Source organism: Bos mutus, chromosome 13 (genome assembly GCF_027580195.1).
Source record: "Bos mutus isolate GX-2022 chromosome 13, NWIPB_WYAK_1.1, whole genome shotgun sequence".
In the NCBI taxonomy this organism is placed as follows: Eukaryota; Metazoa; Chordata; class Mammalia; order Artiodactyla; family Bovidae; genus Bos; species Bos mutus.
In genome coordinates, this window is record NC_091629.1 from 48316223 (window position 1) to 48333657 (window position 17435).

General features: G+C 41.3%; 1 protein-coding gene across 1 annotated transcript in view; it reads right to left on the reverse strand.

Annotated features, from left to right (window-relative positions):
* Positions 1–16072, reverse strand: part of PIGU (phosphatidylinositol glycan anchor biosynthesis class U) — a 90982-nt gene extending 74910 nt beyond the window's left edge. Inside the window, exons 1-4 of the mRNA XM_005900433.3 lie at positions 15913–16072; positions 12679–12743; positions 1881–1940; positions 944–1006 (exon numbers count right to left, since the gene is read on the reverse strand). Of these exons, the coding sequence (XP_005900495.2) occupies positions 944–1006; positions 1881–1940; positions 12679–12743; positions 15913–16042 (318 nt within the window). The 5' untranslated portion in view covers positions 16043–16072. The remainder of the gene's footprint in view (positions 1–943; positions 1007–1880; positions 1941–12678; positions 12744–15912) is intronic.
* Positions 16073–17435: the final 1363 nt, after the last annotated feature.

Sequence of the window (17435 nt, forward strand, 5' to 3'; positions counted from 1 at the left end):
AGTTTCTAGAACGTATTTCTTAATTCTTTAAGCAGTGAAATCAAGGACTCCTTGAGCGCTAGTAACAAATATGGACTTTCTTCTTGGAAAAAAAAAGGCATAGTACACACACACACAATTTTTCACATTTTAAGGATGTGTGTAGACCCATTAAACCTGAAAATGGACTCCAAGTAAGAACCCTCAGTTTAGATATTTTAAAAATCTCTTTAAGGTCTTAAATTCCAGAATTCAACAAGTTTATGTTATTGATGACCAGTGCACAGAAATGCAAACAGCTAATTCTGACTCTATGGCTTGATAACCAAAGTGAAAATGAAGCATAAACAGACAATACCAATGGGATGCAGCCTTCACTCACTACAGTCTAAATCCTCTCAGTGGCTCCCAGCCAGTCAATGAGGACTGCAGCCAATTTTTAAAATAACTGCATGAATAGTATACATGGTTAATCTGTTAACTCTCTCAGAACCTAGGAAAATGAGAATGAACCCAATACACAATTCCCCTGGGCTATTACATATGGCTTTTAACAGGCATTTAATACATGTCAAATTTTCCAATTAAGATTGTTCTATGCAGGGTAACAGAAACTATATTGAGAATCCAGTTTTACCTTGGACAGGCATAAGACAGTGAGTTAAAAGCTATACTCATTTCCCTTTAGAAAGAAATACTGGTGAAAGCAATGGAGGATTTTTAAGGGTCTTAAATAATGTAACAGCAACTCAACTGCATTTGCTCCAGAAAGTCTGAACTTGGATATGTAAGTGAATACTAAGCCACAAAGATTAAGCTGACCTTTCTGTAAGTAAGATGTTGGTTTGGGTTTGGCCATTCCAGGGATGGTTGAACAAGACAGAAGCTTCACTCCCACTTCTTAGGATTTTAAGGCAGTTGATCTTTCAGTACACGACCTTTGTCCCACCCACTGACTACTCACCACAACTTTATTGAAGTCCTGGATTGCAAAATACAGGGCAATGGCAGTGAGTGCATCAGTGATCTGTCAGAAGAAAGAGAAATAAGAGGAAATGAACCTACTAAGTGTAGGAGTAATGGAATGCCACCAGAGTCTGGAGTTATTGGATGGCGGTAGACTATCTAGTACTAAATTCTTATAATCAGGCAGAAAGTCAACCCTCACTTTGACCACAAAGATAAAGCCTTTTCAGGGAGATCTGACCAGAAAATTCTGAGGATTAGGACCCAGGCTTACATCAAGTTTGGCGTCCCATATCTGTTCTGTAATTGCAAGGTATTTTAGTTTTCTATGAAAGGAGAATAATACCCATTGCTTTGCAGGGCTGACCCAGGTCAAGTGCTTAGTATACAGTATGTCCTCAATAAGCCACAGCCATTATAATTATAAAGGAAGACCTCAGTAGACCTCTTACTTGACCCAGATTTTCAACTCTAGATCAGGCAAGTGTTTCAAACCACTGCACTCAAAACACAGCCCCATTGTCTTAATTTTAAGGTTCTCACCCTGAAAGTCTCATCTGGCCTATGTCCTCTTCACAAAATCCCTTGGCAGAATGCTTAGGAAATTCAGGATGCCCTCTCCACTGGCGCCATGATTAAAGATAATCATAGAATCTTGAAGCTAGAAATTCAAGACTACAAAGTCCAGAAATGAAAATTTTAAAGTAGAATGAATTAGAACTGGTCAGATGTCAGAGACGACTCCTCACACATCCATTATACTATCACAATCTCGTGAATCCACATTTAAAATAGCTTTTTGCTTTTATGTTCTGAGAAATTTCTGAGCTCCTGAAATAGATTTTTTTTCTTAAAAGCAAGAGGATAAAGGATTTTAAAAACACATACATAAAAAAAAACACATACATATTGATTTTATGTAGAAAGTTACTTACCATAAATACCAATTCAGCATAGTCAATCAGAAAATGAAAGAGGTATATTATTAATGGAGTCTGCAGGAGAAAAACAAAGAAATTAAATCTTACTATTGTCAGTTTCCAGAGTAGGGGATAGGAAAGAGGCTATTCTGTCAAGAAAAATCTCTTCTTTGAATAATGTTCTATGCTAGTTTGCCAACATACATATAAGGGAGAATTATTTAGTATCACTTGAATCATTTTGTGCCACTGTACTAACTATCTGCTGAAATGACTAAAGAGAATAAACAAAATCGAGTACATTTTAAATATGCTTCCCTAGTACTACCTGACCTGCCTCTTGAGAAGTCTGTATGCAGGTCAGGAAGCAACAGTTAGAACTGGACATGGGACAACAGACTGGTTCCAAATAGGAAAAGGAGTATGTCAAGGCTGTATATTGTCACCCTGCTTATTTAACTTCTATGCAGAGTACATCATGAGAAATCCTGGGCTGGAGGAAGCACAAGCTGGAATCAAGACTGCCAGGAGAAATATCAATAACCTCAGATATGCAGATGACACCACCCTTATGGCAGAAAGTGAAGAGGAACTAAAAAGCGTCTTGATGAAAGTGAAAGAGGAGAGTGAAAAAGTTGGCTTAAAGCTCAACATTCAGAAAACTAAGATCATGGCATCTGGTCCCATCACTTCATGGTAAATAGATGGGGAAACAGTGGAAACAGTGTCAGACTTTATTTTTCTGGGCTCCAAAATCACTGCAGGTGGTGATTGCAGCCATGAAATTAAAAGACGCTTACTCCTTGGAAGGAAAGTTATGACCAACCTAGACAGCATATTAAAAACCAGAGACATTACTTTGTCAACAAGTTCCATCTAATCAAGGCTATGGTTTTTTCAGTGGTCATGTATGGATGTGAGAGTTGGGACTATAAAGAAAGCTGAGCGCTGAAGAATTGATGCTTTTGAACTGTGGTGTTGGAGAAGGCTCTTGAGAGTCCCTTGGACTGCAAGGAGATCCAACCAGTCCATGCTAAAGGAGATCAGTCCTGGGTGTTCATTGGAAGGACTGATTTTGAAGCTGAAACTCCAATACTTTGGCCACCTGATGCGAAGAGCTGACTCATTTGAAAAGACCCTGATGCTGGGAAAGATTGAGGGCAGGAGGAGAAGGGGACAACAGAGGATGAGATGGTTGGATGGCATCACCGACTCAATGGACATGGGTTTGGGTGGACTCCGGGAGTTGGTGATGGATAGGGAGGCCCGGCGTGCTGCAGTTCATGAGGTCACAAAGAGTCAGACATGACTGAACTGAAGTGGACTTCACTAATCTCTAAACTTTATACAATTCTTTCTTCAAACTTTTATGGGGATAATCACTTTATCTTTTTCTAATGATACCCAGATCACTGATATTAGATCTTCTGCCTTCCTAACATGGCCAACCCTCCAACAACATGGGGGTTAGTAGTACTGGCTCCCATGCAGTAAAAAAATCTGAGTATAATTTTATAGTTGGCCCTCCATACCCATGGTTCTCCAGCCTCAAATTTAACCAACCTCAGATTGTGCAGTACTGCAGTACATATTTATTAGAAAAAAAAAATCTGTATATAAGTGAACCTACCTATGCAGTTCAAACTTATGTTGTTCAAGGGTCAAAGCAATCAATTTTCCTTTGGGTATGGCTTTAGCTGTATCATACAAATTTTGATATGTTGTTTTATCACCTTCAGTTTAAAATACTCAAATTTCCGCTGAGATTTTTTTCTTTGAGACTAAAGTGTATAGTGTTTAATTTCCAATTATTTTAAACTTTCCTTTTTATATTTTTGTAATGTATTTATTATTATAGTCATAGAAAATACTATGTATTTTCAATGATTTCAATCACTTAAAATGTGTTGTGACCTGCTTTGTGTTCCATCATATGGTCAATTTTATAAGTGTTCCACACACAATTGAAAAGAATGTGCATATTAACATTTTTTGGTGTGACATTTTATGGATGACCTCTAGGTTGTTTGTTAAGCATTTGTTCAAATCTACTATGATTTTCTGGTCTGTTTGTTATATCAGAGACTGAGACACATATGTTAAAATATCCCTCTATGACTGTGGGTTTGTCTATTTCTTCTTTTAGTCATGTCACTTTTATAGATTTTGAAGCTATGTAGTTAGATGAATTTAAGTGTAGAATTACTGTATCATCTGGGTGTTGATCAATTATTAAAAATAATTCTCTTTGCCTCTAACAATGTTTTTTTGTCTTAAAATGTTCTACCAGGTTCCACTCTGGGCAGGTTGTTTGCCCTCTGAGCATTAGTTTCTAGTTTCTTCAGCCATAAAACACATATAGTGACCTATTTCACATAGTTCTTGGGAGAATTAACTGGTAACATTCACAAAGTACTCAGCATAGTGCCTAGCACACAGTAAACCTCAATATGTTAGCTACCTGAGATCAACTTTTTACCTCCTTTTGAAAATAGGGGCCTCAGCCTTGCCTTTCAAAGTTCTCAAAGAATTAAACTTTTACAACTATCTACTAATGGATTCTTTTTCGCATTTATCTTTGTCTGTAAGAGGTAGCAACTTGATATTTATATTACCAATAGCCTACTTTTGAAATGTTTTGATGCTTCAGATAGTTTAGAATGGCACTAAATAGAACAGAACAAACTGTTCTCAAAAAGTCTATCAGCACCGGGGCTTGTTTCCTCAATGAACTAACAAGTACATAGCAGTTAGTTTAACTGCATAGTCCAACTCCCCTCCCCCATTCTCACTTATAGCCAACATTTCTTATTTCACTGAGAAAAGAGAAGCAATTACATGAGAACCACCTTATTTTCCCACTACCCAGTTGATCAATTTCCTCTATCTATACTTATACTCTCTACTTTTCTTATATTAACAATGGAGGAAGTTCCATTCTTCCTATTTAAAACCAAATCCTTCACCTGTCAACTGGATCCCATTCCTTCTGACCTCCTCAAAGACACTGCTCATTTGATCTTTCTTACATTCTCAACTTCGTATCCACAGAATTCTTCCCATCAGCATTCAATATGCAGATCTTCATATTTTAAAAATCTTCACTAGACATCTCTATCCAGCTTCCATACCATTTCTCTGCCCTCCTTTAGACTGAAACTCCTCAAAAAGGTTGTCTCTACTGTGTCTTTCCATCTTTCCCTCAATGTATGTCAGTAAGTCGCTTGTCCCTATACTCCACTGAAATTATTGCTGCCAAAGATCTCAATTTTGGCAAATTAATCATCAATTTTTAGTCTAAATTTTCTCAACCTTGAAATAGCATTTGACATCGTTTTTGTTGTTGTTTAGTAGCTAAGTCATGTCCAACTCTTTGCTACTCCATGGACTGTAGCCCAGTAGGCCCCTCTGTCCATGGGATTTTGCAGGAAAGATACTGGAGTGGTTTGCCATTTCCTTCTCCAGGGGATCATTCCCAACTCAGGGATCAAACCCACGTCTCCTGCTTGGCAGGCAGATTCTATACCACTGAGCCACCTAGTAAGTTCTGACATAGTTTTTACTCCTTCCTTAAAGCATTTAGCTTCCATGAACTACATTCTCTTGATTTTCCACCCTTTCAGCTCTATTTGCTAGTACCTCTTTCCCTTCCCAACCTTGATGTACTGGATAGCTCCAGGTCCTCTAATTCTTCTTTATGTAAATTCACTCTCTAGATATCTGTTATCTATTTCTGTGTAACAAATTATCCAAAAACTTAATAGCTTAAAACAGTACACATTTATTACCTCACACAGTGCCTAAGAGTCAGGAATCCAGGAATGGCTTAACTGGGTGGTTCTGGCACAGAGTCTCTCGTGAGATTGAAGCCAAGCTGTCAGCTAGGGCTGCAGTATCTAAAAGAGCTTAAGTATCTGCTCCAAGCTTACTCATATGGGTGTTGACAACAAGATTCAGTTCCACAACACAAAGGCTTCCTTAAGGTTGGTCATGACATGGCTTCCCCCAGAGAAAGTCTACAATGGAAGCTGTTAACTGGGGAGATCATACCCCAAAATCACAAGGCCACTGCTACCTCCCTGAAATCCTGGATTGAGACCCTCACCTCCAGGTTGGCTACTCTACCTGAGAATCCACCTGCTCTGACTGGGCTTACTACAAGACCAATGTGAAGGCTGGCGTGGCAGATGACTTTGGAAAGAAGTTTAATTCCTTACAGGTTCCCATGTCACAGCATAAATATACTATTCAGTTGGAGGCTAAAGAAAAAGATGCAAATACTGTTCTGAGTTGTTTCTCTCAAAGGCCAGGACTAAGGAATAGGAGACAGCTAGAGAAGATGATGAACACGGTTCCATTTGATCAGTAACCATTAAGAATGTGAATGAAGTTTTTCCAGAAACCAAATTAGACAAGAAGTAGCCCAATTTATCTTATACAGGAGGAAGCTCAGGCGCTCATCTTACAAACACTGGACATTAAAAACAAACAAACAAAAAATTAAATAAAACAATTTTATTAAAAGATAGATAAAGACGAGGGGTAAAGGAGGAGAGAAATAGGTGAGGGAGATTAAGAAGCACAAACTTTCAGTTGAAAAATAAATGAGTCACAGGTCTGAAATGTACAGCATGGGGAACATGATTAGTAATCATGTAATGTGGTATTGGAGAAGACTCCCGAGAGTACCTTGGAGATCAAACCAGTCAATCCTAAAGGAAATTAGTCCTGAATATTCATTGGAAGGACTGATGCTGAAGCTGAAGCTCCAATACTTTGACCACCTGATGCAAAGAACTGACTCAATGGAAAAAGACCCTGATGCTGGGAAAGATCGAAAGCAGGAGAAGGGGACGACAGAGGATAAGATGGTTGGATGGCACCACCGACTCAATGGTACATAAGCCTGAGCAAGCTCCAGGAGCTGGTGATGGACAGGGAAGCCTGGCGTGCTGCAATCCATGAGGTCACAAAGAGTCAGACACAACTAAGTGACTGAACTGAACTGAATCTCCTTGTATATTGATAAATGACAACTAGACTTATGGTGAGCACTTAAAAATGTATACAAATATGTAGTCACTATGTCATACACTGGGAACTAACACAGTGTTGCACGTAAAATATACTTCAAAAAGAAAAGAGAGATCAGAGTAGGAGGGAAAACTGGATAAAGATAGTCAAAAGGTACAAATTTTCAGTTATAAAATAAATAAGTTCTATCTAAGGATGTAATGTACAATAAATGATAAATATAGGTAGCACTTCTATAGTTATAAATGAAAGTTGTTAAGAAAGTAAATCCTAAGAGTTTGCATCACAAGGGAAAAACCATTTCTATTTCATTAATGTATCTACTGTGGTCATCATTTCATAATGGATAAAAGTTAAATCATGCTGTATAAAACTTACACAGTGTTGTATGTCAATTACATCTCAATAAAAGTGGAAAAGAAAAGATACCAAGACAGATAGGGAGATATAGAGATTGAAAGAAAATCCAAACTTCTAACCATGTCTACAAAAAGTCCTGTATCATCAGGCCCCTAATTTCTTACAACTTATCTCTATTATTCTCCTTTGCTCATTCTGCCTTAGCAACACTGATCATCTTTCTGCAACTCACAAATGCCAAACTCATTCCCAAATCAGGGCCATCATATGGCTTGCTTGATTCATTTAGATCTCTTATTCAAATTTCACTTCCTCAAGTGCCTTCCCTGAACACACTAAAATAGTCATATATATGACCACCACTCTTTATCCTTTTGCTGCTGCTGCTGCTGCTAAGTCGCTTCAGTTGTGTCCGACTCTGTGCGATCCTGTAGACGGCAGCCCACCAGGCTCCCCCGTCCCTGGGATTCTCCAGGCAAGAACACTGGAGTGGGTTGCCATTTCCTTCTCCAATGCATGAAAGTGAAAAGTGAAAGTGAAGTCACTCCGTCGTGCCCAACTCTTAGCGACCCCATGGACTGCAGCCTACCAGGCTCCTCCATCCATGGGATTTTCCAGGCAAGAGTACTGGAGTGGGGTGCCATTGCCTTCTCCGCTTTATCCTTTTACTCAGCTTTATTTTTCTATATATACTTACCATTTAACTACCACATCAAACTTAACATCAAACTACCGCACAATTGCACTCATCTCACATGGTAGTAAAGTAATGCTTAAAATTCTCCAAGCCAGGCTTTGGCAATATGTGAACTATGAACTTCCAGAGGTTCAAACTTGTTTTAGAAAAGGCAGAGGAACCAGAGATCAAATTGCCAACGTCCTCTGGATCATCGAAAAAGCAAGAGTTCCAGAAAAATATATATTTCTGCTTTATTGACTATGCCAAAGCCTTTGACTGTGTGGATCACAATCAACTGTGGAAAATTCTGAAAGAGATAGGAATACTAGACCACCTGACCTGCCTCTTGAGAAACCTATATGCAGGTCAGGAAGCAACAGTTAGGACTGGACATGGGACAACAGACTCGTTCCAAGTAGGAAAAGGAGTACGTCAAGGCTGTATATTGTCACCCTGCTTATTTAACTTCTATGCAGAGTACATCATGAGAAACGCTGGGCTGGAGGAAGCACAAGCTGGAATCAAGATTGCTGGGAGAAATACCAATAACCTCAGATATGCAGATGATATCACCCTTATGGCAGAAAGCGAAGAAAAACTAAAGAGCGTCTTGATGAAAGTGAAAGAGGAGAGTGAAAAAGTTGGCTTAAAGCTCAACATTCAGAAAACTAAGATCATGGCATCTGGTCCCATCACTTCATGGCAAATAGATGGGGAAACAGTGGAAACAACAGCTGACTTTATTTTTCTGGGCTCCAAAATCACTGCAGATGGTGACTGCTGCCATGAAATTAAAAGACGCTTACTCCTTATAAGGAAAGTTATGACCAACCTAGACAGCATATTCAAAAGCAGAGACATTACTTTGCCAACAAAGGTCCATCTAGTCAAGGTTATAGTTTTTCCAATGGTCATGTATGGATGTGAGAGTTGGACTATAAAGAAAGCTGAGCGCCGAAGAATTGATGCTTTTGAACAGTGGTGTTGGAGAAGACTCTTGAGAGTTCCTTGGACTGCAAGGAGATCCAACCAGTCCATCCTAAAGATCAGTCCTGGGTGTTCATTGGAAGGACTGATGTTGAAGCTGAAACTCCAATACTTTGGCCACCTGATGCGAAGAGCTGACTGATTTGAAAAGACCCTGATACTGGGAAAGACTGAGGGCAGGAGGAGAAGGGGACAACAGAGGATGAGATGGTTGGATGGCATCACCGACTCAATGGACATGGGTTTGGGTGGACTCCGGGAGTTGGTGATGGACAGGGAGGACTGGCGTGCTGGGGTTCCTGGGGTAGCAAAGAGTCGGACACAACTGAGTGACTGAACTGAAGTGAACTGAACTTACCATTAAAGTGAAATCACATTTAAAAAAATTTAACTTTATGGAGGTATGCTGCTGCTGCTGCTAAGTCGCTTCAGTCGTGTCCGACTCTGTGTGACCCCATAGACGGCAGCCCACCAGGCTCCCCCATCCCTGGGATTCTCCAGGCAGGAACACTGGAGTGGGTTGCCATTTCCTTCTCCAATGCATGAAAGTGAAAAGTGACAGTGAAGTTGCTCAGTCGTGTCCGACTCTTAGCGACCCCATGGACTGCAACCTACCAGGCTCCTCCATCCATGGGATTTTCCAGGCAAGAGTACTGGAGTGGGGTGCCATTGCCTTCTCCGTTATGGAGGTATAGTTGGTATAAAAAAGATATACAACTTGACATGTTCTGACCTATGTATACACCCATGAAAGCATTACCACAATCAAGATGGTGAACATATCTACCATTCCCAAATGTTCACCTATTTTACTGTTCATTCCAAAGGACCAACTGTATTTCTATGCCTTTCCATACTTTCTGTTTTCTGTTTCATTTGTTTCCATTCAGGTAGTTATTATTCCTTTTATTCTGCTTACTTTTGAGTTATCTTCTTTTTCTAGTTTCTTAAGATAGAAACCGAGGTCAATGATTTGAGACTTTCTTCTTTTTTAATATAGGCATTTTACATCATAAATTTCCCACATATTTTGATAGGCTGCGTTTTCATTTTCATTCATTCAAAATACTAATTTCCCTTCTGATTTCTTCTTTGATCATGGGTTATTGAGGAATATGTTACTTAGCTTGCAAATACTCGGGGATTTCCAGGTATCTTTCTGGTATTAATTTTTCATTTGATTCCACTGTGGTCAGAGAATATACTTTGTATGACGTCAATCCTTTTATTAAATTTATTGAGCCTGTTTTATTTCTCAGAATATGATCTATCTTGCAAATACACACTTGAAGGGATTATGTATTTTGCTGTTACTGGATGGAATGTTCTGTAAATGTCAATGAAGTCAAAATGGTTGGTGTATTGTTCAAGTTTTCTCTATCCTTGTTGACTCTGTCTGCTTGTTCTATCAATCACTTACAGAGCGATACTGAAATCTCAGACTATAACTGGAGATCTGTCGATTTCTCCTTGCAGTTCTATCCATCTTCATGTACTCTGAAACTCTATTAGGTGCGTAAGCATCAGGACTGTTATGTCTTCTTGATAAACTGACCCTTTCATCATGATGAAATTATTTTCTTTATCCTTGGCAATATTCTTTGCTCTTTTTACTAACTTATTGTCTGTTTCTCTCAAAAATATGAGAATAATAATGCCAAGGACTGTGTCTTGTTTTATACCCCTAGCATCTAGCAGGGTCGCTGGCATTTGGTGTGTACTTAATAACTCTTTGTTAAAGGAAAGAGAGAAGGGAAGAAGGGGTTGGAATACATATGCAGATACAGAGCGAGGCACTAGGAATAAGTGATCAAAAGATGCCAGAACACGTTCTAAGCAGCACATATCATAATGGGTAAAACAAGTACAGAGGCAGTTTCAAGAGTATGATACGAGTCATGAAAAGGATAAGCACAAGATGCTTTGAAAGATACAGGAGAAACATCTAACTTAGTCTAAGGTGATGAGGGATGGCTTCCTGGAGGAGGCAAAACCTAAGCTAGTATCTGAACAGCAGGGTCAACCACAAAAAGAGAGAAGAATGGCCCTCTATAAAAAGACAACAGCACGAACAAAGACATAGGCAAGAGAGAATATGGTACTGAAGCATAATAAAACCATGTCAGAACTCTGTCAGGGGTTCCTATTCTGTAGAAAACATACTGCCTAAGGCACACAGCACACTGAGGTCTCCTGGCTACTAGGCTATGTTTGTATATTTCTGTTCCCAATTTCTGAATTGTGTGCTCATAGTCTCATAGAGACTTCCCTGGTGGCTCAGATGGTAAAAGCGTCTGCCTACAATGTGGGAGACCGGGGTTCGATCCCTGGGTCGGGAAGTTCCCTTGGAGAAGGAAATGGCGACCCACTCTAGTATTCTTGCCTGGAAAATCCCATGGACGGAGGAGTTTCGTAGGCTACAGTCCATGGGGTCCCAAAGAGTGGGACACGACTGAGCGACCTCACTTTCACTTTCAAAGAGTCTCAAATTTTTCCTAACCTGTTTCTGCTAGCAGTTCTTATTATTGTGGTTCAATTAGACAGTAATACAAAGATAACGAAGTATGAATACAAAAGAGTTGTTATCTCCATGAGAACCAAGTTGAATGCTTTAAAAAGACTAGATAGGAGAACCAAAAAAACTGTTCTCAAAGTAGGTATGAGGGAGATAGTTGTAAAAATTAAGGGCTAAATTGCCTAATTAGAAGACGTCTAAATGATAAAGCCAATAAAAAAGGTCTGGGGCTTTCCTGGTGGCTCAGTGGTAAGGAATTTGCCTGCCAATGCAAGGACATGGGTTCAATCTCTGGTCCTAGAAGATCACATGCTGCGGGGCAACTAAGCCTGTGCACTACAACTAAAGGGCCTGTGCTCTAGAGCCCAGGAGCCACAACTACTGGGCCCAGGCGCTATAACTACTGAAGCCCTCGGGCCTACAGCCCATGCTCCACAGCAAAAGAAGCCATCACGATGAGAAGCCCGAGTACTACAACCAAGAGTAGCCCCTGCTCGCCAAGACAGAAAGCCCACGCAACAGTGAAGACCCAGCAGAGCCAAACATTAAATTAAAAAAAAAAAAAATGGGGAGGAAGAAGTGGAAAGACATGTGGTTGAGGGAGTGAGCAGGACCCACAGGGCTTTGTATGCACCCTAAGGTGCTTGGATTTTATCCTGAAATCAGTGCCAAGCAGGACAGTGACAAAATCAGATTCACATTTCAGGAAGATGGCTCTGACTACAGGATAAAATAAAAAGGAGCAAGACTGAATGCAGAAGGACTTGTCAGGAAGCTGTTGTAGTAACCCAAATAAGAGATGATAGTGACCTAAGAGTGATTTTACTATTCTTAAGAACAAACTTTATGGGTTAAATGGCTTTGGTGGGCTTTCTAAGAAACCAACACTGCTGACACAGTTTTCACAGGAAAGCATGTTCCAAAGAACAAATTACATGCCAATTAGCATATAACCTATTCGTGAACTACGAACTGTTTACAACTTATCTGCCAACAAAAATGGTAACTTCCACAGAAGTCTCATCTGCTTCCCCAAATTACAATCTAAATCTGGATCATTTCCACTGCAATTGTGAAACCCTCTTCTTAAGCAGAAGACATCTAAAAAAAGGGGCTGTTTCTAAATATGATTTTCAAAAATAGATCTTTTTAAATGTTTGTACAAAACAGAGGTTAGGTTTGGCATCTGTGACTATAAACTACTCTTAGTACCCAGAAAAGAAAGCAAAAACACTTACTTCATGAAATACTGCTCCAGAATAAGGAGACACTCCCAAGTCCAACAGTGAGAGGCCTTCAACCACTGAAAAGTAAGACATCCAAATTCACTCTTACTTTAGAGACATATGCAGACTGGCCATAAACCAAAGTGCTAGATAACTCCCAAGAACAAGAAGGGCTTCCCAATTTGTTTAACCCCATTTTACCTCATTCCCAGCAAGTGATTTTAAGTCTTGATTTCAGATGATGGTGAACCTTCTTCCCTACAGAGCAACTCTTTTCATTGTGGGGCAACACTCATTATGAAAAAATTTTATATTAAACCTTAACATTCCTTCAATCTTCTTCTAACTTCCACCCATGCTAAAAAGGGTTTTGTTTGCAAATTCCCTGGTGGTCCGGTGGTATGGACTTGGCACTTTCCTGCCAGAGGCCCAGGTTCAATCCCTGGGCAGAAAACTAAGATTCTGCAAGCCCCTGCCAAATAAATAAATAATAACAAGTGTTTCACTTCTACATATTCTGCTCCATTGCAAAAAACAGCCAAATAACAAATTAGAAGCTGTGAGAAATGTGGAATAGGAAAATGGGCAGTTGTTCTCATATGCTGACTGTTTGAGTGACATTTGTTATTAACTTTTCTACAAGCAACATGTATTTTCAAGTGTGTGCCTCTTGATCCAGAAACGATTGTTCTTAGGGTAGTTTATCGGGGGAAATAACTGGACAAGTGCCCAGAGAAATATGTTCCTTATTATGCTCAGAGTACTAAAATATTAAAAATTAATATTTCATTAATGTTTCATTAATGGATATGTATGTAAATGAATTAAGAAGTGTATACATATATGTAGGCTTCCCTGGTGGCTCAGACGGTAAAGCGTCTGCCCGCAATGCAGGAGATCTGGGTTCGATTCCTAGGTCAGGAATATCCCCTGGAGAAAGAAATGGCAATCCACTCCAGCACTCTTGCCTGGAAAATCCCATGGATGGAGGAGCCTAATAGGCTACAGTCCATGGGATCACAAAAAGTCAGACACGACTGAGCGACTTTGCTCTCCTTTCCTTTCCTTTATACATATATGTATGGGTGGATAGAGAAAAGCACTTTATAGTTAGAAATCATACTTCGCTATTAATAATTGAATAAACAGGTAAAAGAGAAAAGAAAACTCTTCCTTATAGAGAAGTGTAAATGTCAAATGTAGAGGAAAGATGAAAATAGATAATCACCATTTGGCAGATCCCACAGTAATAATCATGAAAGGCAAGTGTCAATAATGGATACTAAAAATTAGTGGGTAAAAATATGACTGGAAACAGTATTTCCAAGGAGAAAAATAAAAACTTATGTGGGTAAACCTGGCATTCACTATCTTTCTCAAGTGACCTACCTTAATATCACCAGTAATATGCTGACCAGTTAACATTATCAATATCAAGTTCCTCCTGACATGATTCATAATGATGGAGATAAAAAAACTTCTGTGGTGTTTATGCCAAAAATGTGGTTCTTACCCAAAAAACCTAACTTCAATCTCATCATGAGGAAACATCAAGAAAACCTAAACTGAGAGACAAAATAACTGGCCGACTCACTGGAAAAGACTCTGATCCTAGGAAAGATTGAAGGCAGGAGGAGAAGGGGGTGACAGAGGACAAGATGACTGGATGGCATCACTGACTCAATGGACATGAGTTTGAGCAAGCTCCAGGTGATGGTGAAGGACAGGGAAGCCTGGCCTGCTACAGTCCATGGGGTTGCAAAGAGTCAGACACAACTGAGTGACTGAACAACAACATGAAGGAGGAAGCATCCCAGATAGGAAGAGACTAAGGATAGACAACGATTAAATGCAATATGGGATCATGATGGGATCTTGGACCAGAGAAAGGACATCTGTGGAACAACTGGTAAAAATTCTGTAGGTTAGTTAATGGTATTGTATCAATGTTAATTTTCTGGTTTAGGTCATTGTACTATGATTATGTAGGATATTAGCAGGACAAGAAGCTGGGTAAAGGGTGGTAGTGGTGATTCAGTTGCTAAGTCATGTCTGACTGTTGTGACCCCATAGACTGTAGCTTGCCAGGCTCCTCAGTCCATGGGATTTTCCAGGCAAGAATGGAGTACACTGCCATTTCCTTCTCCAGGGGATCTTCCTGAACCAGGAATCGAATCTGGGTCTCCTGCATTGCAGGTGGATTCCTTACCATCTGAGTCAACAGGGAAGCTATGGGATAATATTAAAACTCTAGCATTTAAAGTTTGAGAACATGAAAGGGGACTTCTGTGGTGCTGTTCTGTTTGTTGATCTGGGTGCTGCCTACATGGATGTAGACAGTTTGTAAAAAATTTCTTGAGCTCTAAGTTTATTATACTTTAGGAAGAAAGTTTTTTAGAAAAATCTTCAAACTCTGGCCCTAACCTCACCCCCATCCCATTACTCACCTACTTTGGATATGTTCACTTCCTTCAACATTTCTTGATCCTGTTTATCTTCTACCTGGAACTTCCCTTTCTCTAATCTCCCTTTCCAAACTCTGCTTCCTTCAAGAGTTAGCTCAAATTCCATAGCCTTAAGAAACTGGAAAAGGAGGGGATGCTTTCTTCAAGATCAGAACTCCAAGGAAGGAACTGGATGTACACAGGAAGTACACTTTCCACAAATGCTTATAATTATCTATTTCTCCCATTAGCCTGTGGATCCTTTGGCCCAAATTCTGTCCCTTTAATATAAAACACTGTTCTATGAAGAACTGCAAGACCTAGGAAGACACAGTAGGAAAAACTGCACTGCAAGTCCCAGACGGAGAACAGGCTTCTAAGCACACTCACTCACACCCTTTCCTCGCTTAGGCAGGATTGGTCCCCGCACTGGGCTCCCCTCACAGCCACCCCACACCCCAGGGAGCATCATGTGCGAATCTCCCGCCAAATCCCACTCCAGCCAGCATGCACTTCCCTCATCCTGACCCTTCCTCAGATCACGCCTCTCAGCGCAAAACCCGTGTGGGACACACCCCCTCAGATCCCCACCCCGCAAGTGACCGGCCTGTAGGGCCCCAACCTCACCATTGCCCCACGCTCCCTCCTCCCAGCAGCCCCGCTCTCCCGCCTTCTCTAAGTACGCTTGAGTGGGTCAGTTCCCTCAGAATCGAGCTTGCGGCCAATGCCCCCAGCCTTCCATTCACAGAGGCCAGGAGCGCACAGGCGGGACCTGACCGCCTACTCGAGCCGGTGGCCTCACCTCTCTTCCAAGAGCTCAGTGGGGACACCACCTCCACCCGCTCCGAGATGAACTCGGCCAGACTGGAGCGGAACAAGGCCGCCCGCACGGTCACGGCCACCACCAGTACCAAGGCCAAGGGAGCCGCCATGATAGCTGGGGCGGGCGCGCAGGCGGGGAGGGAAAGGCGAGTCGGAAGAGCCTGGACCTGCGTACCGCCCCCTGTAGTTCCGCGGACCGGCGCACCTCGCTACTATCGTCGGAGCGGCCAGACTGGGGACTACCACTCCCAGGAGGCCTTGCGGCGAAATGGGGCCGGGACGACGGCAAGCAGGGCGTCTCAACCTCGCCTCAAAGGGTTGGGCGACGTCTCAGACGGTAGTAGGTGAACTGTAAATCACCCAGAGAACGAAATGCTCCTGAAAGAAGAAAGGTGAAGGCAATTGTCGTCCTAGGATTGTGAACGAGATTTAAAAGACGTTTGTTTCACTCATGTCTATGTTTTAAATGCTTCAGTTCAGTTCAGTCGCTCAGTCGTGTCCGACTATTTGCTTGAGAGTCCCTTGGACTGCAAGGAGATACAACCAGTCCATTCTGAAGGAGATCAGCCCTGGAATTTCTTTGGAAGGAATGATGCTAAAGCTGAAACTCCAGTACTTTGGCCACCTCATGCGAAGAGTTGACTCATTGGAAAAGACTCTGATGCTGGGAGGGATTGGGGGCAGGAGGAGAAGGGGACGACAGAGGATGAGATGGCTGGATGGCATCACTGACTCGATAGACGTGAGTCTGGGTGAACTCCAGGAGTTGGTGATGGACAGGGAGGCCTGGCGTGCTGCGATTCATGGGGTTGCAAAGAGTCAGACACGACTGAGCGACTGAACTGAACTGAACTGAATTGCAGCAAGCCAGGCCTCCCTGACCATCACTAACTACTGGAATTTACTCAAAATCATGTCCATGGAGTCGGTAATACCATCCAACCATCTCATCCTCTGACATCCCCTTCTCCCGCCTTCAGTCTTTCCCAGCATCAGGGTCTTTTCCAGCATCAGGGTCTTTTCCAATGAGTCAGTTCTTCACATCAGGTAGCCAAGCTTCAGCATCAGTCCTTCCAATGACTATTCAGGACTGATTTCCTTTAGGATGGACTGGTTGGATCTTCTTGCAGTCCAAGGAACTCTCAAGAGTCTTCTCCAACACCACAGTTCAAAAGCATCAATTCTTTGGTGCTCAGCTTTCCTTATAGTCCAACTCTCACATCCATACGTGACTACTGGAAAAACCATAGCTTTGACTAGATGGACCTTTGTTGGCAAAGTTATGTCTCTGCTTTTTAATGCTGTCTAGGTTGGTCATAGCATTTCTTCCAAAGAGCAAGCATCTTAATTTCATGGCTGCAGTCACCATCTGCAGTGATTTAGAGCCCCCCAAAATAAAGCCAGTCACTGTTTCCATTGTTTCCCCGTCTATTTGCCATGAAGTGATGGGACCGGATGCCATGATCTTAGTTTTCTGAATGTTAAGTTTTAAGCCAACTTTTT